The sequence below is a fragment of the Leuciscus leuciscus genome (genome assembly GCF_965113295.1).
Source record: "Leuciscus leuciscus genome assembly, chromosome: 10".
Taxonomy (NCBI): domain Eukaryota; kingdom Metazoa; phylum Chordata; class Actinopteri; order Cypriniformes; family Leuciscidae; genus Leuciscus; species Leuciscus leuciscus.
In genome coordinates this window covers 8,041,215-8,068,785 of record NC_138734.1, presented here as the reverse complement: position 1 = coordinate 8,068,785, position 27,571 = coordinate 8,041,215, and the positions used below count along the sequence as shown (strand labels likewise).

The following is a 27,571-nucleotide window of genomic DNA, read 5'->3' as shown; positions in this document are numbered from 1 at the left end:
ATGGATAAGTTTGGCCGTCATTGCCACTGGTGGCAGCAGAAAAGAAAAAAAATACTGTAAAAATCTGTATCTGATTGAAAAAGCTGTATTGAAATAGGCTATAGATATATGGAGAACAGACCGTTAATACTAGCTTTTGGTCCTTTTTGCGATCCATCCTAAATAATATTGGGATTTTTCAGTTAAAGATTAGTGCATCTTCAATCACTGTACAAAAGGTGTCCACGCTTGTGTGGCTAATATTGCCTAAAACATCTTCAATTGTTTACATGTAAATGCTTTAACTTACTACGTACTTAAGTGTTGACAATTATATCACCACAAAGTACAAACCTTGTAGTCAAGTGCATCGTGTAAGTATTGCAATTGGGCTTCAGGAGTTATTTTTGATTGGATTGTGCCCTCTTGTGGTCACGTATTACATAACAGCATATACCACCACTGACAAGGATATTTCTGTGGCTGTATTTCCACATTTACTGTTTGTTTCAGTTAAATGTCCATTCATAGCATAGTCGTGCTTGGAGTCAATTATTTTATTTGTGGTAATGCAATGAAACACGCTAAATTATGTGGACATAATTTTTTGGCCAGGCTGTCATACAAAGAAATTGTGAACATAAAAAAATAAAAAGAGAGAGAACCAACAAACTATTATGCCTAATAACCGATTATGTTGTAGTCAGTGTATGCTTTTTTACTCTAAGCCTTTTGTTTTTTTTGCATAGTAAAATAAAACTGGTAGTTTGCCCTTTTTCCCCCAAAATAAATCTGTAATATAAATACCTTAAACAAGATTAATTTAATAAGATGTTTGTGATTCCTTCATATTTAAAATATTTAAATCATATTTTCAACTTGTAGGGTCATTAAAAACAATGTTAATAAAAAAAACAATCAATACTATAATGTAATATGCTATTCATATTATTTTATTAATTATGCATATGAAAAAGCTCTTATTTACACATTTTACAAGTAGAAAATCAAAAGTCACAGTATAGACAGAAATTCCAAAATTTCTTTTTTCTTTATCAGAATATCTAAACATTTTCAATATATATAAAAATGTGCATAAAGTGCATAACATGTGTTGTTACACCTGCTCCACCTGCTGTCATATACAGGTATTAAAAACGTCCTGTACAAACATTCAACTTTTCTCAAAACTACGTGGATGGCTTCCTCCTCTTCATCCCACACAGGATATGGAAGGCGGACATTTTGGAGGGGGTTTTCTGTGAGGCTCCTGGAGACTCTGGATCAGTATCTGGGTCAGAATGTGACTGCGCTGCTTCCGGAACAGCAGCGTACACCGGTACAACAGGAAGAGACGACGATAAAGAGGTTTGTGCCTGATAATCTTCAGATAATCTCCACTCTTTTTCCTCAGAAGAATTCAGGCCCCTCAAGTGGATCACAAAATTCGACGTCTGCTGTTCCAAAGACATGAAATCCTCTTGGATCTCAGAAAACTGTCACCGGAAAGAAAATAAAGGATTTACTGAAACAATCAAAGCATATCAAAGCAAGAATATGCTCTTTCACACTAGTTTTGTCTGTTATAGTTTTGATTCAGTCATATTTTCCTATATACCCTGAACATCTCAGTATGAGTGAATCTTCATCAGAGGCTGTTATTGCCCAGTGATATATTATACAGTATACTCACATAAAGCAAATCCTGACAGATTGATTGTCTATCTATATCATCACAAAAATGTAGACTGTATAATCTATATAAAAAGTAGGCTATATATTATATCCAACTTTTTCTCATCCATAAAGTACACTCAAAGTGCCTGATTTTTTTATTTTGTTGCTAAATGTGACTATATTTTTGCCCAGGTCTTCCGTTACCGGAAGCTAGTGATTACAGTCTATGAAGTTATAATTATGGATATGGATATTATGGATTACTTTTATGATGGATGGATGAGCTTTTTTAGGCTTCAAAATCTCAGTTACTATTCACTCCCATTATAAAGCTTGTAAGAGCCAGGATATTTTTTATTATAACTCTGATTGTGTTTGGCTGAAAGAAGAAAGTCATGTACTCCTAAGATGGCTTGAGGGTGAGTAAATTACGGGGTATTTTTCATTTTTGGGTGAATTGACCCTTTAAGTTGCTGTGTGAGGGGACATTTCGAGACTCACACCTATAAGTAAATGCGGTCGTCAATCCCAAAAACGGACAGAGTGAACAGTGACACAACAGTGTACTGATGTAATCCACTGCTTGAATGGAAACTATATCATCACACAGCTCTAAGCTGCGAAATGTGACAATAAGGCAAGAAGATATTAAGATATTAAACATTAACATCATGATTTTCTGTAAAGCTGAAACAATGTGTATTGTGAAAAGCACTATATAGATACATTTGACTTGACTATCTGACAGGCTGAGGCGGCTGTTATATGTGAATGTCTTCATACCAGATCTGTGTTGGACTGTAATAATTCTTTGCTCCATTTAGAGTCGATGCTGGTACCAAAAGTCCTGGCCAGACCCTGATGGCTGCTGCGAAGTGCCTGAGGAAGAGTAGCCAGCAAAACCACACTTCATTTCAGACTTTATAATATGAAAGTTGCTGTGTATACTTGTCTTGCTATACCTATTTCTGAAAATATTCTCATAATTACGTTAAAACCTGTCAAATGATTCACAAAGGACTATATAAATGTGTGTACTGACCTGTAGAAGGTTTATATTGGTTTCCAGCTGCGTCCGGCACTGTTGGACTTTGCTTTTGAACTGACTGAGTTCTGCGAACAGGTTCTGAAGCACACACGACACAAATAAATACACATATATCAGTAAACATTCATCACAGAAGGTCAACATAAGACTGTATATGGCACAGACGTGCGTCACCTCAGTGTCTGTGAGGACGGCGTGAGGGTCGTGGGCTTTCTGTGTGTTGTCAGGGCTCAGAGTCACTCTGGTGTGTAACTCCTCCAGCAGAGCCCAGCGCTTCTGTAACGCGCTCTGAACCGCACACACACTCGCCTCACACTCCCGCTGAACCTGCAGCAGGGAACGCAGAGAGCTCATCCTGACACACACAGAACATGAGTGTTAGAAACTGTTGGAAAACTCACACTTAACAACTCTACCTAGCCATGATAAGACAATACACCAGTGTAATAAAGAATGAGTAGGCGTGTGTCTAATCGTTTGTCATAAGCTTTTGATAATACAAGTGTACAGTGTGAAAAAGAAGTCAACTTTAGCATACTTTTACAAAGAGTACTTACTATGGAAATGATATGCTTTAAAAGAAAACAGTTAAAAGCAAACTAAATGTTTTCGGACCATTGCATGATATTTACAATTAAAAATGTATTATAGTTGAAATTTATATGAAATGCGATTACTTAAGGACTTAAGTACATCTTTATATGTAATTTCATAATTACTTCTGCTGTCCTTGAAATATGGTTAACTGACAAGCATTTATGGTAAATAAGCGAAATAAACGTTAGTGTCATTACTACTGAAACTTGTATGTCATGTATTTAAATATATCTGTAATTACACATTTATAACAATGAAGTAAAGATGCAATTAGTACATTTAAAATATTTTTTATTCTAAATAAAATATCAAATAACACATTTCAGTCGAAATCATAATCAAGTACTACTTTAGTATGTTAGGCAACACATTAAAATAAGTGTACTTCTTTAAAGCGTGACCAAAGATTTTTTAAGCAATTATTTAAAGTGTGCTTTAAATTAAAAAAATATATAATATGATATTATTACATAGTAGCCTACACTTTTATATAATCTGCAAGTTTTTTTTTTTTAAAGGGTAATGAACTGCATTGTTTTGTTTTATGTTTACTGGGGTGTACTTATAATGTTAGTATGATTTTACATCAAAAATTGTCATCATTTGGAAATAAAAGGCATTTTTCCTAAACCTTATTTTAGCCTCTGATTTGAGACTTCAGTGTAAACGCCCACTGCTGTGATTGGCTGACATCTTTGCATATGAAATCACTAAGTATTACATGTGGAACTCTCTCGGAAACTTTTAGCATGTTTTTACTATTACAGCTCTCAAGGTTGACTAATCGTGAAAAGTGTTGATTATATCATTATATCTAGATCTATAGACAGTTGAAATGGACCTGCGAAGATTACACTATTATTTAAAGCATGAATTTGATGTGAACACTACACCTACATAATATTCACATATGCAATTCACAGGGGGCATAATTGCATTAGCCCTACAGTTACAGCATAAAATTATATTTAAACCTATAACATATTAAAGAGATGACTTTTATATCCCTATAACATTTTTATTTCACATTTCACACTTTTTTTCCTCGCAATTGCGAGTTTATATCTCCCAATTTGGACTTTATAACTTGCAATTGCACATTTATATCCCAATTCACACCAAAAAAAAAAAAAGTCAGAAATGCGCGAAATAAGCTCACAATTCTGAGGGGAAAAGGCAGAATATCGAGTTTATTTTCTGATTTTTCTCCTCAGAATTGTGAGGTATAAACTCGGAATAGTGAGAAAAAAAGTCAGAATTGTGAAATTCTGCCACTAAGTAGGCCCCGCCAACACAAAACACGTCATTGCTGTTTGCAAACACCCAAAGTCTATTACGCCATAGATAGGCACATTCCACAGTCGTTCTCTGGGCTTGGTTACAATAAAAGCTGTTTTTGGTTTCAGTTCTGAAACTTACAGGATATTCTTATAGTATGATGACCTCTTATATGTCAAAAGCTCAAGGAAAATTTGATTTCTCAGTTCATGACCCCTTTAAATATACCTTTTAAGATTTGAAGTACACTACAAGTCCACATTCAATTCAATTAAGCAAACTTCTTTTTCACAAGGGGTTATTTCTCATAATCATTTAAATAATAGGATGTGTCTTCGCATGTCAGTTTGCTGTCTGAAATCATGACATGACAGGGTGTGAGACGTTTTAAGTGGAGTTCAAACATAGAAACAGCCACACATATTGAAGCCTGAACAGTTTGTGACAATAGCTAAATATTTGTCATATCTGTGTATGTAGATCTGTACAGCTCACCTGTCCTGCAGGTAAGAGCGTATCTGGTTAACTCTTTCTTGAATCACACATTTCTCATTTCTCTCCTTCTCTTCCTCATAGGCCCCCACTCGGAAAGTCTGAGACACTGCCTGAATGCAAAAAGACAAAAGACAAAAGATTGGTATCTACAAATGCTACTAATTCATGTCTAGCAGGATCAACAAGAGCAGTCTGTTTACAACGCTACATGATTTTACATATGTAATGAGTTCGACATGACAGCATAATGACTGCTAACACATTCCATTAATGATAGTGTTCATTCTGACAGAAAGTAAGGATGGGCCTACAGTACAAATATGTTAATGCACCATCCATCCTTAAGAGACAAACCTGTAGTCTGGTGAGGAGGCCTCGTATGTGGGGCTCGCTGGGGTCCGGCAGGGGCTCGTGGAGGAGGGACACCACTAAACCATCCGCTAGAACATTTACCAGGGATTCAAGATGACCTGCATCCTGCTGTGGATTTATACTGATACAAACAAGATAAATTAAATTAATGGTTTTAACCACAGGAAGACAGCGGCTGCATCCAAGATCATATACTTCCATTATATAGGCATTCATATAATCTTACAGTTCAAACTACAATCCGGCCTCTAGCTCATAAATGCCAGAGGAGAACTGGCCCCCGACTGAGCCTGGGTTCTCCCAAGGTTTTTTTTTCTCCATTAGGTCACCTGATGGAGTTTTAGGACACCATTAGGTCACTTGATGGAGTTTTTCGGTTCCTTGCCACTGTTGCCTTTGGCTTGCTCAGTTGGGGATATTTTGGGGATATTTAATTTAATTTTATCAATCAATAAATTCCTCTTGAAACAAACTTTGTTGTATTATTTTAATTTAATACTGTGAAGCTGCTTTGATACAATCTGTATTGTGAAAAGCGCTATACAAATATACTTGACTTGACCTGACTTCCTTACTATATAGCTGGCAAAAAACAATAGGCCTATGTGTCAAAAATTCACAGTACTCATAAAGAGTAGGCAAAAAAGTACCAAGATGACCTACTACTACTGGCGAGGTTCTGAAGTGTGCATATGATGGACACATTACTATCCCATGAGGCCACGGGAGAGTATTTGTGAATGGCAGTGAAAGTGAAGCAACAGACGCGATGGCGAATGTAGTACTTCCGACATTCACACACATTCATACTATATAGAACATACTTTTTTAGTGGTTGTCAAGTAAGAGGGTTTATTAAAGGCATTTTCTGGGTTCAGTACATGTTAAATTTGTGGCATCATGCTATTGATTTTGACAGAAAATACTTTGGGGTCATCTCTCAAATCATTCAAAAGAAGCAAGAAACAAAAATAATTTGTATAGAAATACTAAAGCCAGAAGAACTAAACATTATATTTGTTACCATGAGACCAGTGAATTAAAGGCACAATATGTAATTTTTTTGCTTTAAAAATAGCAAAAATCACTATATCTATGTTATATATATTTTTTAGTTGTGTACTTACATTATCCCGACTGTTTCCAACAACTTTCAAACCAGGAGAAATTTTAATTTAATTCGAAGACACGGCACGTTTCTTTATTTCCGTTTTGTCGTAGTCAATGGCGTCATATCCGCGTTGTCCCTGGTTTCCGCTCGTACTGCCATGGTAACCAGAGCTATGAACCAGAGCCCTCTGATAGTAACCAAGGCGACAGACGTGGACCACTGTAGTTCGCAATGTCTATTTGCACGCTGTTGTTGTTTCGTTCAAACATTATGGACCATAGCAAGCAGACTTTGGATAAAAAAGGAGAACTAAACTGAGAATCAATATCAGCGCGGTGTTTTCGAGATGCCTAGAGCTCCCATAGACAGTATATAAACGAGAGCTCCAGGTCCGAGACTTCAACCGCTCCTACATGTACTTTATTAAACAGGTGAGTACATTTACATAAAACTAATCAATGTTATATAGTTCAACAATGATAAAATGTCAGAATATGATCTGTATGTTATTCTAATGTTGATCTAGCTTACTGCTAGTCTCATACAAACTAACACATACATTTCAACACCTGCAACAAATGCAGTTTAGTGTGATAGTGTAATGTTAGACCAAGTGAAACAGCGCTGCGTTACCTCACAAGTTTAATTTGTCTAATAAACTGACCTGTGAGTAGTAATTCTGCACTTGCGTGTAGTTCGGTAGAATGAAATGTCCATATTCCTTTTATATCTGCGGGACTCGCGTCGCGTGTGGAGCTGATAGCTGTCTCTTCTTAGCAATCCCGAACTGCTTCATATCACAGTCATGATAAAAGCATCGATGTATTCAGTCATCCATAAACATTATTAGATCGGTCGGCTTGACGTTGACGACAAGATCCATAATTCTTAACAAATGTTGCGTCATCAAACTACGCCTTTGTTATTGTATATATGTTAGCGACCCCTAGTGGAGAAAAAATTCCATAGTGTACGTTTAAGTCCAGTTCACACCAAAAACAATAACGTTAACGTATATATATATATAACTTTAAAGTTATATAAAGATAACTTTAACGATAGCTATATTAGCATCCACACAAGCGGATGATATCATTCGACGCAGTACTGTCACCTGTCTCTTTAAATGCTTGAGCTCTTAAAGCAGGATTCTGATTGGCTGTCATTGTTTTATTGTTCATCAGCAGGGGGGAAAAAATTTATTGAACCCAGAAAATTCCTCTTCTATTCCATTGCTGGTCAAGTTGATCCACATTTGATTTTTAAACTGCTTGAATCACTGGTTAAACTATTTATTCTTGAAATTTTGTGACTTTTTCTCATTTGTGCTTGCAAAGTTTCGACATATAGTTTTTTTTTTTTTTTTTAAGGCTATACACATTTTGGTGACTATGATGGTGTCAAATTGAATGAGTCCGGTAAAAAAACAGAAAAGCTTTATTTGTAGCTTGACTAAAATATAAAACACATGAGAACTTTAAGAAATTTAAGACTTGAAATTAAGGGCTCATCTTCTGAATCATCCCAGGAGAACTCGCTGTTTTATTCTGTGTCTGTGCAGATAATGTTGAATATAAAAATATGTGGTGCAAATTGACTCCTATCACAAAGAATGGAACTAATTTAACACAATAGGAGTTCATAATTTCTTATATTTTATGACAAGCCACAATAAAGGTTTTCTGTAAAAGCATGAATCTTAAGTGTTTTTCATAGTGTTGATTCATGGCGAATTGCATGGAAACAAACTCATTTTTTCAACACAACAGGAGGGTTAAATGTGCAATTATGTGAACAAGAAAATCTGGATTTGTTCTCTCTCACCTGGCCTGCTGCTGCTGGGTTTCAGCAGGTTTTCTCACTATCACCTCACCATTGTACGGTAAATGCTGAGAAAATCACACATAAAAATACAGCAATGTTTAATTACGTGACATCGTTTCAATTGTAGAAGCTGGTAAAGGATGCAAAACTAAAAGCACTATTGCTTTGAAGCCCATGTTAAATTCCTCTAGATCTAAGAAGTCAAATAAATTTAATAGTAGACTGACCTGCTTTGCTTTCTGTCCATAACCGATCAGGAAGCGTAAGGCTGAAGCACAAAGAGCCGTCACAGCACACATCAGCCCAGCGAGAAGCAGTCGACCCACGGCTTCAGTCAGACCGACAGACTCCTCCAGAACACACAACCACACGGCTGCTATCAGAGCCAGACACTGACTCCAGTCCGGCCAGTTTCCCCAATGCAGTCTGAGAGAGAGGGAATCATAATATTTCCACAGTATAGGCTAAACCAAAGGAATCTGTGAGTAATGCTAGGGTCTTGTGGTGGTTGTCAGGGAGTTGCTATGTTGCCATACCCTGGTAATCCAGAGTTCTCGCGAGAGCACAATTTTTCATTATTCTTTTAGATTTAGGTCTGGATTTCCAGGCTAATGTTGCCATGCGGTTGGCAGGTCTATATATAATCAGGTCCCTCCTTTAATGTAAGTGGGATTGGTTTAGCCTGTTTTATTATCTGTTTTAAGTCTGAACACTTATTGCAATTTTGAACCCCATTGACTTTAACTGAAAAGACTAAATAAAAATAAAACACTGAGGCATTTCAAAAAAAAAATAAAAATGTTTTATCTCTTTAAGGGAATCAGTCACTACTGAAGAATCTGTAGTAATCAGTATAATCATCTATGCGTTGTGTACAGTAGTTACAGTATAAGAACTGAGAATCTGAATCTCTTTTTCCCTTTTGAAAACAAAGAAGGAAAGAAGGATTAACCAAGATGGCGGCTGTCACAGCGAGCTGTGAAACGCTGCTGCAGATTAACACCAAATATCTGGTATTACAGATGTCTGCAGGTCTGTTTCTTACCAGATTTACTGCAGTTATAATACTATCGTTGTTTCATTTGCTCCAGTACCGTAAAGTGCGGGTCAACCGCTTTGTTTGGACAACTCACAAACGCCAGTACGGGCACTCTTTAACAACTAAAGATCAACAACTCAAACCCGGCGTGGGGCCTTTACTACACCAGCTGAACTGGGTCCTTTGCTGTGTCGTTGCTGTGTCGTGCCTGTTTGGCATAACAAGCGCCTTTAATGTTGTTCAAGTCCCTAGCCATTTTACTTGCCTCGAGAGAGTGACTGAGCCTGAGTGGGGATGTCCGGCTTCGAGACGTGGACGCGGCGGGGAGGCGGACGCGACCTTCTCACCCATCCGGAGAGGCGGGTTGTGGTATGCACCCAATGTCCAGCACGGTGGAGCCGTGTGTGGAGAGCAGGCCTGGTTTTCGTCTGGCCCGCTTCGTGTTCCAAGTTTGCAGTACTCTACCTTGTATATGCGACCGGAGGATCATACAAGTTTTGCCTCTCGTCTTAACATCGTTGCCCAGTTTGAACGGACAATCATTTCGACCCGCGTTATCATCTTCCACCGGTGGGTAAATGACTTTAAGTTTAAACCTATGGGCACGAGAGACGCTACTGCAGATAAGCGCCAAAAGTCCTCATTAAGACTCTTACTCTCTGTTCTTTTATTTATCGGAAATATTGAACTTAACCCTGGTCCGGGCAAAAATGCCTTTATGTCCGCTTTTTTATATTTCCTGGGATTTTATACTCATGTTTTAAATAACACTCTGGGCATGGGCTTACATTCAGGTGTCCCACACATGGACTTATCTCAACCGCAGTGCTTTCAACAACCTGTAGGCACATCGATTACACCTCAGTTGCTATTTAATTCTCCTCTTGTTACACCTCAGCTATTTAATTCTCCTCCTGTTATCCCAGGCTTTAATTCTAAACCTGTTAGAGCACAAAAAAGACCATTGTGTCTAAGGAAAAATCCAGTTACTTTATGCCAACTTGGTAGAATCAGAGGTTTCAAAGTTTGCCATCTAAATATGAGAAGCCTTGTTCCCAAACTGGATGAATTTAAAATCATGCTTACTCAAACAAAGGCTCATGTTATGGCAATATCTGAATCATGGCTGACTCCTGTTATACCAGATTCATTTCTTGCGATTGAAAACTATTTATTATATCGCAAAGACAGGACCGATAGAATTGGTGGTGGTGTTGCTCTTTATGTAAATAAAAAATATGCACATTCTATAGTAAAACTATCAACAGTATCAGAGTCACTTCAATTGGTTATTCATTTTACAAATCAATTTTCAGTTACTATTATTGTCACATACAAGCCTCCAAATGTCAGTCCAACTGCATACTTATTGCAGTTCTCGGACTTAATAAAATCGGTTAAAACTAATGAGCTTGTTATTCTTGGTGACATAAATTTAAATTGGATTGATAACTCATCTAAACTTCTGAAAACAACTGCCATAAAATATGGTCTTCATCAATTAATTAAAGATCCCACCAGATTTGGTAAAACACGAAATTCTATTTTGGACCTTATTTTCACTAATCAACCCTCCAAGTATGGCATATCAGGAGTGATAAACACAGCAGTTTCAGATCATTCACTCATATATGTCATTAGGAAATGTTTTAAACAGTCAAAATGTCATAAAAATAATTACATTAAAAAAGTACCAAATTCAAAATTGTCTCAGTTTAATGCTGAATTTGCTGATACTGATTGGAGTAACGAGATGTTTTTGCAAAATCCCGATCATGTTCTGTCAAATTTCCATAGGAGAGTGGAGACAATACGTCAAAAATATACAACTACCTGTAAAATACATATTAGACAAAACACAGTACCTTGGGTAACTCCTGATATTTTACAGCTCCTAAAAAAGAAGGCCTCTTCCTTGAAAGCCTACAGATTATTAAAAACACCTGAAGCTAAGCTTATTTTCACACAGTTTAGAAATAAGTGTAATTTTGAATTATACAAAGCAAAACAGTCTTATTATGAAAATCAAATTAGTCGAACAGTTTCCAACCCAAGAACATTATGGCGAACATTGAAATCAATAACTGGTGAAAATAAAATTAAAAATAATAATAGTTTACAAATATCCATAAATGGTACTCTTCTTACTGATCATGATAAAATTGCTAATTCTTTTAATGAGTATTTTATTGCATCTGTACAAGAATTATCCTCTAAATTTACTATTCCTCTGTTTCTCACATCAGTACCAGCATTATCTCAGCAATTCTCTTTTTCTGAAATCGTACAAAATGATATAATTAATATCTTGTGTTCTCTGAATGCTTCCCATGCTTGTGATATAAATAATTTAAACATGATTTTTCTTAAAACTCATGCCAGTACTCTTATACCACTTTTTCATCATTTAGTTAATCTGTGTATTAGACAATCAGTATTTCCTGCCATGTGGAAAACGGCCCAGATCACCCCGATGTTTAAATCTGATGATCCAACTAATATTTCCAACTACCGTCCAATTGCAATTCTCCCAACCATTTCCAAGTTGCTTGAAAAAATATTATATAATCAACTAATTAACCACCTTGAAAATAATAACCTGCTCAGTGATTACCAGCATGGCTTTCGACCCTTGCGGTCAACTATGTCGGCTTTGCTGCTTCTCACTGAGCAAATACGTGCGTCTCTAAACAAGGGTCAGATTACTGGAGTTATATATATCGATTTTCAGAAAGCTTTCGATACAGTCAATTATCAAATTCTGTTAAACAAACTTCTTTCTTTTCATTTGTCATCTTCCGCAATAGATATGTTTACATCATATTTAAGTGACAGATCTCAGACTGTAAGAATCGGCACAGTAACATCACAGCCACGAGTGTGTTCTATGGGAGTTCCACAGGGCAGTATTTTAGGTCCTTTACTTTTCCTTATGTATATTAATGATCTTCCTTGTGTTTTGAATTTTTCTAGTTCTTTGCTATATGCTGATGACACTGTTATTTTTCTTTCTGGTTCTAATATCGACACAATCAATTACAAACTTAACACAGATCTGCAATATTTACATAACTGGCTGCAAGATAATCATTTAACACTTAATGTCAAGAAAACACAATGCATGTATTTCTATTCATCTAGGAGACAGCTATCCATATCCAATCCTATCACTTTTTCTAATCAAACGCTTTCAACTGTATCAGCATATAAGTATTTGGGAGTCTATCTTGACTCACATCTTACTTATCAAGAACATGTTCAAACCCTAACCAGAAAGTTAAACCAAAAGTTATATGTTTATAGCAAAATTAGACCATACTTGTTGCTTTCTGTTTCAAAAACCTTTCTTCATGCCATCATTCTGTCCACTTTGTCATATTGTTTACCTGTTTGGTCACTAACAACAAATGAGATTATTGAACCAGTAATAAGACTTTATAATAGAGCTCATAAGATCCATGTCAGGCTTCCAGGCTGGACTCACCACTGTACTGCACTATCTTTGTGTAATGCCTTGACATTCCAGAACTATAAAATAAGCCATGGGATAAACCTGTTTTATCAAATCTCAAATGGACACACTGTAACTGCTCTAACCGAATTGGTTCCGAAACTTAGCTCAAGGTCTGAGCGCACTACGAGATCTTTTACAAATGGACTTTTGCCTTTACCGGCTTATAGAAACTGTTATGGACAGAGATCTTTTTTTTATGTGCTCACTAAAACCTGGAATGAGATCCCACAGCACATCAGAACTATCACATCAAGAAGACTATTTAAAATGACATTTGCTCGCCATTTAATGGACAGGTATGTCTGTGACCATTGAGACGGCTTTATAGCCCCTCCTGTTGCCCAATATCTTGGTTTGTGTGTTTGTTGTTGTCTCTAGCTGTCTAGTGTGTGAGCTTTGTTGTGTATGTGGTTTTTATGTTCTGCAGAGCAGGAACCTGCTGAAAATCAGTTTTATACTGAGCCAGGCCCGATTGTCCTTAATCTTTTCCTGTTTTAAAAATATAAATAAATAAATAAATAAAAAAAGAAATACACTTTAGCATACAACTCCAAATTCAGGGCAATGTAGGGCACCTCTGTTCAATGTGTGTGACCTTTGACCCCTCAAATGGCACTGCATGAGAAACCATCATGCTACTGTTAAAGTACAGCCACATGTGCTCAGGAAAACTGTTGTCAGTTAACACACAGTCTGTCACTGCTTCAATAAATGCGTCTTGAATCTCTGATACGCAAGGAGAAAGCTATACATCAACTCTATGCGGAGATTCCCTATAGTTCTCTAGGCCCGAGCTCATCTCAGATGATCCAAAAGACAGTAGAAATGTGTGCTGTGCTCAGATGAGTCCATGTTTCAGCTCGTGTTTTGGAAAAACAGGCATCAAGTTCTCAGTCCCAAAGACTAAAGGGACCATTCAGAATTTCATTAGCGACGGATGCAAAAGCAAACATCTGTCCTGGTACGGAGGAGCATCAGTGCAAACGGCATGGGTGACTTGCATTTTGCATGTGTGTGAAAGTATTGTTGACATGGAGTCGTATATTGGGATTGTACAGAGACATGGCATCAAGATGACATCTTTCCTGGGAAGCAAGAACATGCCAGGCCTCATTCTGCACAAGCTAAAACTGAGTGGTTTCTAGATCTGTCTCGCATTGAAAAGGGGAATCAGACAACGATGACCACAGACTGTCGAGCAGCTGTCTTGTATCAGGAAAGATTGGGCAAATATCCCACTTGCAAAACTTCAACAGTTAGTATCCTCAATTCCAAAATGATTACATTAAAAAAGTGTAATTAAAAGGAAAGGTCATGTGACAGTAGTAAACATGATGGATAAAAACTTTTCTGGATTTGGGATTTTATTAAAGGGGTGGTATAATGCCCTTTTCACAAGATGTAAAATAAGTCTCTGATGTCCCCAGAGTGTGTGTTAAGTTTTAGCTCAAAATTCCCTACAGATATTCTTATATAGCATGTTAAAATTGTCACTTTTTGAGGGTGAGCAAAAACGCACCGTTTTTGTGTGTGTCCATTTAAATGCAAATGAGCTGCTGCTCTCAGCACAGGGGGCGGAGCTTCAAGAGCTCGTGTCCTTTTACCTCACACAGACATGCACTGGAAATGTCAATGTTTATGTTCAAACTAGAGTCAGACAATGATGGAGAGACTCAAGAAGAAGTGACAACATATGCAACAGGAAGTTTCTGAATGGTTAGTTGATGAATTTATGTAGCTGATGTGTAGTTATCTTCTAGTCATTGATTAGCATATTCTGTCATGATAATCTATAAATCTTGTGGTGCGTTCAAGTCATCTCGTATAGATCATATTTACTTGAACGCCACCACAATGTCGTAAATACCAGTGGGGAGCTCGGGATTTTCTCTAAGCTCCGATCTTTACGAGTTAGGGGCGTGCCAGTGATTAACATGGCTGTATGTAATACAATATGTAAAGGTATTTAGCTGTGATATTGTCAGGCTTTTCTATTTACAGCGCAGTTAGCTAATCGCCAACACAGAATATGATAGTATTATAATATAACAATGTGTAACGATGAGTTGGCAGTGGCTTCATAAATTAATTAAAAACATAGAAATACAAAGTACACCAGATGCACATTTCTTTGTTCTTCATTTTCTAGAACAAGAGTTTAAGAACCTTACTGTATTTTTGTGTAATTAATTAAGAGAAAGTACTCCGCCATCTTGCTCCGACGAAAGTGACTTGAACGCACATGCCGTTATAAGCACGACTTCCCACCTCGTACGTACGAACTTCCCAGGAGGACTTGAACGCACCATTGTTCCCGGGGGTGGGGTTTATGTAAATTATAGGGTTAGTGATGTCACTAACCCGGGAGGAAGCTCGTGTAGTCCCTACCAGCCGTTTGCTGTAGTCCTTAAAAAACGATTTATTTAAAAGCAAATATCTTCCTTTGCTTTGAACTTTGAGCGTTGTAACTTTGCAGATGTTGTTCATGCTCAAACAGCAACATTACACACTAACTAAAGTTAGAAAAGTGAAATCATAATCAACCACCCCTTTAAAACTGGTTTGTCTTGTGTGTATTTAAAATATATTTATAATTGCAGGTTTGTAATAAGTTGCAATTTAGTACATTTAAAATATATTAACTTTCAAATGTAACATCAAAAAACACTATAGTTAAAATCAAAATCAGTGTACTTCTTGACAAATATAAATAAACAATGTTTGGTTACACTTTATTTTAATGTGTCCCTGTTATAGTGTACATTTAAGTACTGAGTAATAGTAATTAACTACATACTATCGGGTTACTTAGGGTATGATTAGGATTTGGTTTAGGATTAGTTGCATGTAATTATGCCTAATTTATAGTTATTAGCCTACTATAGTAAATGCATGTAACGTGTAACAAAGACATATTAGAATAAAAGTTTTACCAACATTTTAATTTGACATTATTACAAAGTGCTTAACTGTGGTAAGGCATGAAAGTGGCAAATATAGGCTGTACTTTTGAGAATATAGCAGGACACTACAATTCAGCACACTTCTTTTTAACAAGGGTTAATCCACTCTAAACACCCACCTCATCCCTCTCCACTCTCTTCCATCTCTCTCCTCCGCCTCTCGTTTGATCATCTCGTCCTCATTCTCTCTTTCATCCTGTCCTCCTCTGCCTCTTGTCCCGCTCGGCTTCCAGCAGCTCCACACATGTCCCGCGCTCAGCTGAGGCATCAATCCTCATGGACGTCCTGCGTGAAGTGTTCGAGTCGCTACAATCATGCTGTGGAGAACAAACACTGGATTTTCCAGTTGTGCCAGTCGGTCCAGCAGGTTTAATTCATCAAAGACTAATGTTTATTGTATTCCTTGTTGGGTTTTAAGAATGTGAGGAATGTGGTATGGCGAGGGAAGTTGGTGAGGCACTTCCCAACACACCTGTGCCAGAGCCACCGCTCCCACAAGTAGGCCACTGTCGGTAGCCTAAAAGAGGCCTAGAAATAGGGTTTCGTTCCACCAAGTGGGGCACTACCTACTTTTTTTATATTTAACATCAGAAATATATAGAGATTCCTTAGGACAAAGTTCTCCACACACAACCTTGCAGTTTTTGAGAAAAATTATGCTAAAGGTGCCCATTTTGAAAAAAAGGGAAACCATAGGGAATTTTGCACTTTCAAACCTGTTTATCATATAAACCCAAAAATGCCGAATTACCACTTGAAATACAAAATAAACCAGTTTGAAATGTGTGATATACCTGAAGTTGCTATCTAGGGACAGTAAACATGATAAGATTATCAAGAAAATTTCTAGTGTAGCATTAACATTCTAATTACTTCTCATTATGTTGTTCCAATTCAAAGGTAATATTTGAGGTAAAATCTGAATAACAAATAGAATTAAGCCAGAATATAATAACAGACTATAAGCTGTAAGCTATAAGCTGCCAACTCTCATGCATTCACCGTGAGACTCACGCAATTGACACTTTTCACACGCTCTCACGCCACACATCCATTTTCTCACGCACAGAAAAATCGCGAAGCAAAGAGGACACGGAGACCGATAGACTAGACAGAGCAGGTTAGCCACGCCTTCCTAAAACTCTTCTTTCAAACACGCCCCAACAAATCTAGGTCAGAGAGTGGGGGCAGAGTTTCATAAATAAATTAATACGCAAAGAAAGAAGGCGTAACTTTTGTTCTCGCTGTATTATTGTTGCCGCCAGCGCCGCCATGTCGTAGAGACGCTGTGTTTTTCGCTGCGAAAGCCAAACTAAATGAGTTTGGCCTTCCAAAAGAGGACACAATTAGAAAACAATGCTTAAACTTTATTTACAACTGTTCCAGAACAGTACAACTAAAACATTCGACTGTGTGCTGCACAATTTTCGGAGGACTGTTTCCAGAACCTGCGAGAGTACAAGCTGATTCTAAAAAGTGGGGCAATTCCATATTTGCATGTACATTCTGGCGCTTCTGACTCACACACTTTTATGTAGAGAACTTCCTGCTATTGTATTTTTCCTACTATGAATGTCAATGGCTACCGTCAACTGTCTGGTTACCAACATTCTTCAAAATATCTTCTTTTTAGTTCAACAGAAGAAAGAAACCCATACAGGTTTTGAACGACATAAGGGTGAGTAAATGATAGAATAATTTTTTTTAAGTGAACTATCTCTTCAATGAGTGAATGAATGCAAACAATACAAGAATGAAATGGAACGAGTGAATGAATGCAAACAATACAAGAATGAAATGGAACGAGTGAATGAATGCAAACAATACAAGGAAGAAAAAGAATGAGTGAATGAATGCAAACAATACAAGAAAGAAAAGGAATGAGTGAATGAATGCAAACAATACAAGAATGAATGCACGAATGAATGAATGCACAAATGAATGAACGCACAAATTAATGAACGAATGAACAAATGAATGAATGAATGCACGCACAAATTAATTAATTAATTAATTAATGTAAGTATGTTTTCATATTTTAAGAATTTGCTACTGACTATTCAAAAATCTCTTTCATTAAAATATTTAAATGTCTTTAAGAAATGTTATAGCCTACCTGAGATCAGTCTGTGTATCGTCATTCTTAAAATGTACTGGAAGACCCATAGACCAGTCACTCCTCAAAGACACACAGCTGGGCGCTGGTTCTGATCTCTCCTGCTGAACTGAACTATAACAGAACAGATTTAATTAGTTTTTGATGATAATCATCATATGTAAGATCTTCATACTGTTTGGATGAAAAGCACTTGAGGAGGGTTTAGACATTGTTTTCAAGAAATTCATTTAAAACAGACATCTCTTTTATTATGGGCCTTTAAAGGGTTATTTCATTTGGAAATATGTTCAGATGATATGGTCCCATGAATTGTCTGAGTAGAAACAATGTCGTAACTTTTGTTCTCGCTGTATTATTGTTGCCGCCAGCGCCGCCATGCAAAGATGATCGCTCATCTTGGACATCTGCATTTTCCGGATCAGAATCGAGCTTGAATTGATAAGGTAGTTCTGACATGATCACCTGCCATTATTGCTTCTGGAGCTGATGTTCCAAATATGGTAAGGGGCGAGACATTTCCGTCACACGCTTGAAGGGGTGGTTGATTATGATTTCACTTTTTTAACTTTAGTTAGTGTGTAATGTTGAAATCCTTAAAAAATGCTAATCAATGAATAGAAGATAACACAAGCTACCTAAATTCATCAACTAACCATTCAGAAATGTACTGTTGCATTCTACATGTTGTCACTTCTTGAGTCTCTCCATTATTGTCTGACTCTGGTTTGAACATAAACATTGACATTTTCAGTGCATGTCTGTGTGAGGTAAAAGGATAAAATATCTGTGGGGTATTTTGAGCTAAAACTTCACATACACACACTGGGGACATCAAAGATTTATTTTACATCTTGTGAAAAGAGCATTATACCACCCCTTTAAGGTTATTGGGCCAATCACAATGTACTGGCTAGCTGGCCAATCAGAGCACGCCGCGCTTTTCAGAACGATGAGCTTTGTAAAAATCAACGCATTTCAGAAAGGCGGGGCATAGAGAAGCAACAATAATGTACAGTATGTGTAGAATAATGAGTTTGTTTGTTTTTTAACCTAAAACCGCATAAACACATTGCATTACACCAAATACACAAAATAATGTTCTTTTTAGAACCGTCATATGACCCCTTTAATTGTATTACATTGATACCATCTGTTGGTCATTTTTGGAGGAGTCATTTTGGAGGAGGTTATAATGGGTTTGAGGTCAGAATATAGAATAGGGTATTTTTTTGAGCTCTGAATATACATGTATGGCCACAGCAGCACTGCTGCACATTACCTGCAATTCCACAACGCCCAGGTACCAACAAAAAGGACTGCAGTCCATTTAAAATGACCACAAAAGCTGGGTGTTTCAAATATTATAAGCATCTCTTTCAATAAAATGCTATTTATCTGATTCCAAGCCATGAAATTGGAACACTCATAGATATGTCTCTCTTGCATCAGGTGAAGACAATGTCTATTATGAATATCATACATACAAAATACAAAACACCATAATATTAAAATGTTAATCATGTCTTTAAGAAATGTTGTAGCCTACCTGAGATCATTCTGTGTATTGTCATTCTTAAAATGTATTGGAAGACCCATAGACCCGTCACTCCTCAAAGACACACAGCTGGGCGCTGGTTCTGATCTCTCCTGCTGAACTGAACTATAACAGAACAGATTTAATTAGTTTTTGATGATAATCATCATATGTAAGATCTTCATACTGTTTGGATGAAAAGCACTTGAGGAGGGTTTAGACATTGTTTTCAAGAAATTCATTTAAAACAGACATCTCTTTTATTATGGGTCTATAAAGGGTTATTTAATGTATTCATTTAAAGTACCTGCAAACTGGAGAAAAATCTTCATCTCTGGATGTTTGTCTGTCATCCATGATGAAGCTGAACAGTTGAAACAGTCTGATCTCCACTGACACTGGATGTAAATGACGAACAAACACAAAACTAAAGTAATTAAACTTAATTAAACATCTTTATCAATGATCTGATCATGAGAGTTGGAGGTAAATAGATAATGACATCGATGCGTTCACTCAAAAAAGTAATTTGAAAAATCATCACATAGCCTAACTTACAGCACGATACACAAAAGAAACCCCGTTCCTTTACTACAGGATGAAAAATGTCAAACACGTCCTTTCAGAAAAAAAGTATTAATGTGGACGTCACCTGTAAAGGGCCTCAAGACATAAAAAGTCCCCTTGATCCAAATTTAGTCTAGATATCCAACCGATTCACAAACTCCTCCATCTTTTCAATCAAGTAGCTAGTACACACATTCCTGTCTACGGTTTTATAAAAGTTTCTGTGAAATACTTACTAATATTTTGTATCGGAACTTAGGAATCGACTGTCTGATTACATGGCGAAACATCAGCTTCCCTTTCAAGGGAACTCGAGCTGCGTCGAGACGCGGTGGGAACGCCCTGCGTGATTGCGTCGTGAAGCACGTGTATAACCAGTCCAATGGAAAGACGAGACGTAATAGGCGGGTGACGTCATTGACCAATGCTCGATGCAGAGTCAAATGGGAGGAGCTAGAGTTCTAGCTCACCCTTGCTGGATCTAGTGCGAGTTCAACCGTGATGGAGGAAGGACAAGTTTGTTTTGATGCGCAAGATGCTGGCATACATCATATTGTATTTTTCTCTAATATTTGTCGTGATTATGATTAAATATTTATCGTTTCTGTGACAAACGCGTAAACACCTAATAAGAACATTGCTCACACTGTGTGTGTTTCTAAAAACGGTTGAAACGTATCTATGTAGCCTATTATTTTATCTTTATAACGGTTTCGTTGTTTTCCTCACTTTTAAAGCTGCTTTGGACAAAAGCGTCTGCTATGATTATGTACAGTGCCCTCCACAATTATTGAACCCCCTGGTAAATATGATCAAAATTGGCTGTAAAAAATAAATCTGCATCGATTATCCTTGTGATCTTTCATTCAAAAAATGTGCAAAATTCTAACCTTTCATTGAAGTAAAAGAATTGAAAGTGGGGGGAAATCACATTATGAAATAAATGTTTTTCTCCAAAACATGTTGGCCACAATTATTGAAACCCCTAGAATTTTTTACGAGTAAAATATCTCTGAAGTATATTCCCATTAATATTTACCTTTTTTAGTACACCAGGGTGACTAGGAACATGAAACTGTCCAGCTATGACTTCGTGTTTCACAGAAGTTTAAATATGAGGAAACACAAAGGCCAAATCCCCTTAATCATCCATCACAATGAGTAAAACCACAGAATATAGTTCTGATGCGTAGCAAAAGATTGTTGAGCATCACAAACCAGAAAGTGGCTGTAAGACAATAGCTAAAGAATTGAAAATCCCCATTTTGACCATCAGGGCAATAATTAAGAAGTTATAACCAACTAAAGATGTTATGAATCTGCCAGGAAAAGGACGTGTGTCTATATTGTCTTAATGCACGGCGAGTATGAAAGTTTGACTGGCCAAAGACTCTCCAAGGATCACAGATGGAGAATTGCAGAGATTAGTTGAGTCTTAGGGTCAGAAAGCCTAAAAAAAAAAATTATCAAACAACCCCTACATCCCTACATGTTGTTTGGGAGGGTTTAAAAAAAACCCTCCTCGCTCCTCCAAAAACAAATTCCAGCAAATTTTATTGTCAGACACGACTGGATCTTCAAACAACACAGGGTTCTGTGGTCAGATGAGACTAAAACAGAGCTTTTTGGCAGCAAACACACTAGATGGGTTTGGTGAACACAAGGATAAAAAGTACCCCATGTGTACAATTTAATATACCATTGGATCTTTAATGTTGTGGGCATATTTTTCTGCTGGAGGTCCTGGACTTCTTGTTCAGATACATGGCATTGTGGATTCTATCAAATATCAACAGATAAAAAATCTAAACCTGACGCCTTCTGCTAGAAATCTTATAATATGCCGTGGTTGGATCTTCCATCAGGACAACGATCCAAAACAAACATCAAAATCAAAACAAAAATTTGTTGTGGAGCACAAAATGAAGCTTCTGCCATGACCGTCTCAGTCCCCTGACCTGATGAGTGGGCTGAACTGAAGAGGAGAAGCACCAACATGGATCCGGGAATCTGAAGGATCTGGAGAGATTCTGTATGGAGGAATGGTCTCTGATCTCTTGTCAGTTATTCTCCAAACTCATCAGGCATTATAGGAGAAGACTCAGAGCTGTTATCTTGGCAAAAGGAGATTGCAAAAAGTATTTAATAAAAGGGTTTCAATAATTGTGGCCAACGTGTTTTGGAGAAAAACATTTATTTCATAATGTGATTTCCCCCCACTTTCAATTCTTTTACTTCAATGAAAGGTTAGAATTTTTCACATTTTTTGAATGAAAGATCACAAGGATAATCGATGCAGATTTATTTTTTACAGCCAATTTTGATCATATTTACCAGGGGGTTCAATAATTGTGGAGGGCACTGTAAATTACTAGACTTAAAAGGCAATGTGAAAGCTTAGATATAGTGCACCCCTATTTATTTTTTGTCCACCGCATTTACGTGTGTGTTATTTGTGAATTAATCTAAATCATCTGATTAATTTATGAAATAAAAAATCATAAGACTAGGTACCTAATCTGCCCTTTTTGTAGAAGTAAAAGCATACTCCAACAGGCCAGTTGTAATTATTATTATTTTTAATTATATGTAGTTATTTATAAGTTATTAATTATATGTAGTTATTTTTAAATTAATTAAACTAAAGAAATAAGAAATTAAAATGTCTCAAATAAAAATGTATATTTACTGTACCAAACACCACTTTCAATACACAATAGTCACCATACTTTATTAAACAACACTTTATTGGAGGACAAAGCATAAAGTTGATAAAGTAGCATAAAGAAAAATGAGATTCAAGATAAATAAAAATGTGTCTTCAAAAATACGTTAACATCATATGAATCCATTCACAGCTGCTGAAGCCACAAAACGAGTGCCAGAGAATCATATTCAGTCACCTACAGAAAACAGATTTGATATTGTGTTGGAAAATAATGATTCATTATCACAGCTAAACTGGTTTCTTGCTCTTCCCTGTACGTCTCTATCATGTTCGTGTTCTTCTTCCTCGTCTAAACAGTTTGTTCAGTTGAAGAACAGAAGATGTGATCACTGATGTGGTGTAGCTTTTTCTCAACCAGAGGAAGAAGTCTCAACATCCCATTGTCAGGCGTTCTCCAGTGCTGGTCTGAAAGTAAAACAAAAAACACAAACCATTCAAATGAAGTTGTTTAATGGACAGTCGGGTCAGCTTATGTTCTGCGTTATTTAAAGCAGTGATGGTTTACTCTGGCCCTCATCGTCCACTGTCCTGCAGATTTAGCTCCAACCTCAAACCCTCCTGCCTATTGTCTAGAAGTAAACCTGAAGACTTCGGTTCAAATTTTCAGATGTGCTCGATTAGGGTTGGAGGTTAACTCTTAATTAACCTCAAAAAGTAGAATGCAAAGGGCCAGAGTTGCCTGTTCCTTACATAAATTTACAAAGCAGCAGTCAGTACATTATATAATATACATATTGAAGTATTATATATATATAATATTGCAGCACATAATATAAGCGAAGTACTGAACAAAAACAGTTATATCAACAGCAACCTATTTTAAAAGATTTTTAAGAAAGGCATGGTCTCTTTTGAGCCTTTGCCAGTGATGCTTGATTTCTTTCCAGACAACATACTCTTCTGTGAATTGTTTCAAGAGCTTCACTTGGTCAAAAACCAAGTGATAACCTGTACAATGTAAAATTGTCAACATCACAGTAAATTGACCGGTGTTGATTTTCCAGTGTTACAATAAAGTGTTAAAATAAAGTGTTGAATCAACACTAAACAGATTGGGTTTAACACCAGAAGTGTCCGTTTTAAATAAGAGTTGGCGTCATTTTGCGTTGTTGCAAACATAACTCTCTTTTAGAGTTAACCAAGCCACACCTCCGTTTACGTGCAACCGTCGTTTTGACTGAACCAGAGTCCAGACCACATGCGAACGCCATTTTACTTGTGGAAGAGTCAAGCGTGGGGTAAGTCTAATACTTTAACTTGATAGTAATACAGATAAATCAGACTGTAAATTGATTTCAATGTATACAGTTTATTAGTTTAATCTATTATTCGATCACAAATCACTGTAATAATGAATAATTAACATTAGACAGCCAACGAGCTCTGACGTCTGATTTTTGTATTTTGATTTTTGCCAATGTCATGCCACTTTATAAATGATGTAAAGGTAGTAAAGCCTCAATTAAGCTTAGTTTTGTCTATCATCGCGTCTCGCGCACTGTAATTGTTTTTATGCACGTTCACAGGCATTTTCTTTCTGAGCACACTCGACAAAGCCTAAAGTTTAGCGCGCGCGAAGCACAGGCCATTTTACAAGGTGAACTGTTGAATTTCTAGAGTGTTCTACCAGTAACGTTAAATTGGCCTATCAGGAAGATCACTGGACTAAAACTAATTGTTATGATTTTAATTTGAATATTCTTTCGTTGACCGTGGTTCTGTGATAGTTGTGGTTCTGAACTGTGGTAACGTTAAGTTTATCATGTTGTGAAATGATTGATCTGCGTGGTATTATTTTCTGCCAAATATGGGTGTCAAACGCAATTAATTTAAAATTTTGTAGTGAATTAAAGCTCTCAGTTGCCTTTTAAGGAACGAAATCCAGTAATATTTGTTAGTGTTCGCTCTAACACTGTGTGGAACACTCGTCGTGAAATATAGGTAACGTTAGAAATAAGGCACAGCTCTTCACTCATCTCCCTAGGGCTGAAAAATGTAGTCGACATTATCGATAAATGTCAAAACAGATATTGTCGACAGATATTTTCAACTAATAACGCCTGCAATAACGCGGTTTAACCGTTGGGACGCTGTAGTGCAAGGCTGTATTGCAGCTGATGCAATAGAAGATGGCGGTTGAAGCTTTTAATGGTGCTGCTTTATTTAATATAGATTTGTGAGGCCAAGATGGCGGCGGTGTAGGTGGTAGTGTTTCTTTGCTCTTCAGGGAAATAAAGGTGAAGTGGTGATATAACCTATTAATCGGACTGGTGATAACGTGAAAAAATACGTGAAAACGTTATATGATTCTGATTTGACATCTTTATGCATGGGAAAAAGAGGCAAGAAGAAAGTTAAACAAGTTTGGCTTGACACCATGTCTTCCGACGCATCTGGCTCAACTGATCAATTTGAGAATTCAGCATCAGCCTCGAGTAGTGCTGGATTTAAACTTAAGAAAGATACCGAATCACAGTGGTTTGACACATGTTCAAATTTCGACAATGAGGTTGTTGTCACATCCCTCTCGGATACTCCCCAGAGGCCAGCTGCTAAAAAAACTAAACGCGCAGAATCTAACGTTAGTGGAAACGGGAATGAGAATGTCTTGGCGGCTATTCGTGAGCTTGATTCTAAATTAGACAAAACGTTCCAGAAGATTTCGGCGATTGAAACTACCACCGAGGCAACTTCCAAACAAGTCAAAAGTCTAACAGCGACGGTACAACAGCTTATTTTGGATGTTGGCGTGCATAAACAGGCTCTCGATCATATGGAATCTGAGGTCCACGCTCTGAGAAAGGAAAACAAATCACTGAAAGCAAGTGTACAGGAGTGTAGACGTTACAGTTGGCGATGGTTTCTAAAGTTGCACGGCATTGCGGAAAAAGACAATGAGGATGTCCGAAGTGTGGTCCTCAACATCTTAGGGAAGATTGCTCCTGGAGTCGGAGACGGGCTACAGGACAGTGTCGATGTCGTTCATCGTCTGGGTCCGAAGCGGACGGATGGAAAGACCAGATCGATCATAATTCTCTTCTCACAGCGCCGCATTCGTGACATCATTTGGAGTGCTGCTAAAGGTTGCAAGTTTCTAACTGACAATAAACTGCGTCTCTCGGAGCCGCTGTCTCCTGAAGATAGAGCAGCGCGGGATAAGCTGTGGCCTCTTGTGAAGAAGGCAAGGGAGGAGGGCAAGAAGGCAACCTTTCGCAACTCATTTGCTTTGATTGATGGGAAACAAATCTTCTATGCTGATGTCGTGTAAGCCAAGCTGCTGCTTGCACTGGTTACTTTTCTCATGCAAAAATCGAAAAGATGAAACTTGACGACTAACAATATAAACTGTGCAAAAACTTTTAAGTTGTGCACAAATAGGAACTATTTTTGTTCTTTAATTATTGTTACCTTTACTATTAATCTCCTTATTTGTTTATCACCTCGATAACATGTGCTTTGGTTATTATCCACCTCTCCCTTTACATTCTGGTAGTTAGTCTAAAGAAAGTAACTTTTTTGTTGTTTTTTCTCATTTTGTTTAGGGGTTCTTGTTATGGAGTATTCGTTTAACTCCTTGTCGGTTGTAACTTTAAATGTTAGAGGTTTGCGGGACAATCTGAAAAGAAAAGCAATTTTTTTGTTTTGTAAAAGAAGTGCAGCTGATCTTATCTTTCTTCAAGAAATTCATTCAGGGGAAACAGATGTTAAATTTTGGAGAACGCAATGGGGAAGCTCAATTTTCTTTAGCCATGGCAGCAGCCACTCGGCTGGGACTGCTATAATGTTACATAGTAACATGAATAATGATCTAATTTTTTCCCTGTGCTCCGATCTCTCTCTTACTGATGCATGGCGGTTCTTTAATCCTTCTACACAAGATTTTACCTGGTCCAATAGAAGTTTATCTCTTAGATCTAGGATTGACTTTTTTCAAATTTCATCTTCTATCCTTAAATATGTAAAAGATGTTTCTCATGTCACTGCCCCCTTATCAGATCATAAATTAGTTGCAATAAAATTGAGTGACATCAATGATAACCCGAGAATGAGGGGTTATTGGAAACTTAATAATACCTTGTTACAAGACAAACAATTTAATAATAGTATCATCAATCTTACCAAATCATTATTTACCGGATCAACCAGAGATTATAAAAAAAACTGGGAGTTCTTTAAATATAAAGCTAGATATATTGCAGTTAAAAGAAGTAAGGAACTTAAAAATATTAAACATAAAACCGATTCAGAGTTGGTTAATAGACTTAATGTTTTAGCTAAAGATAAGATTACAGAAGAAGAAGATATGGAAATAAAAAAATTTAATCTGGAATTCGACAGAGCTTATTTAGAGATGGCCAAAGGTGCATATATTAGATCTCGAGCAAAATGGCTTGAGGAGGGGGAGAAGAATTCTAACCATTTTTTTGCCCTGGAAAAAAGAAACGGTCAGAGGAAAGCTCTTTCAGCGCTTAACATCGATGGAGTTACCTCTAAAGACCCTAAAGAAATATCAGAATTTGTTAGCAAATTTTACAGCAATCTTTATACATCTGAATTTAACTATGACAGCTGTGAAAAATTTATTAATACAATTAAACACCGTATACCAATTATTGATCGTGAGTTTAGTCGAATTTGTGACGCTGATTTGTCAATAGAGGAAATTAATCAAGCTCTGCACTCAATGAAAATAGGTAAATCCCCTGGTATTGACGGGCTTTCAGTA

General features: G+C 37.0%; 1 protein-coding gene and 1 long non-coding RNA gene across 2 annotated transcripts; one reads left to right on the top strand and one right to left on the bottom strand.

Moving 5' to 3' along the window:
- Positions 1 to 911: 911 nt before the first annotated feature.
- Positions 912 to 18,128, bottom strand: LOC309508411 (uncharacterized protein). Its single transcript, XM_082183036.1, has 10 exons — positions 18,014 to 18,128; positions 16,017 to 16,214; positions 8,609 to 8,807; positions 8,382 to 8,446; positions 5,429 to 5,567; positions 5,075 to 5,184; positions 2,879 to 3,059; positions 2,699 to 2,782; positions 2,440 to 2,535; positions 912 to 1,475 (listed from the first exon to the last, which is right to left on the bottom strand). The coding sequence occupies exons 2-10, from the start codon at positions 16,163 to 16,165 to the stop codon at positions 1,170 to 1,172; spliced, it is 1,329 nt and encodes a 442-aa protein (XP_082039162.1). The 5' UTR covers positions 16,166 to 16,214; positions 18,014 to 18,128; the 3' UTR covers positions 912 to 1,169.
- Positions 13,496 to 15,490, top strand: LOC309508570. Its single transcript, XR_014209558.1, has 2 exons — positions 13,496 to 14,713; positions 15,277 to 15,490. It is a non-coding gene; the product is annotated as an uncharacterized lncRNA (long non-coding RNA).
- Positions 18,129 to 27,571: the final 9,443 nt, after the last annotated feature.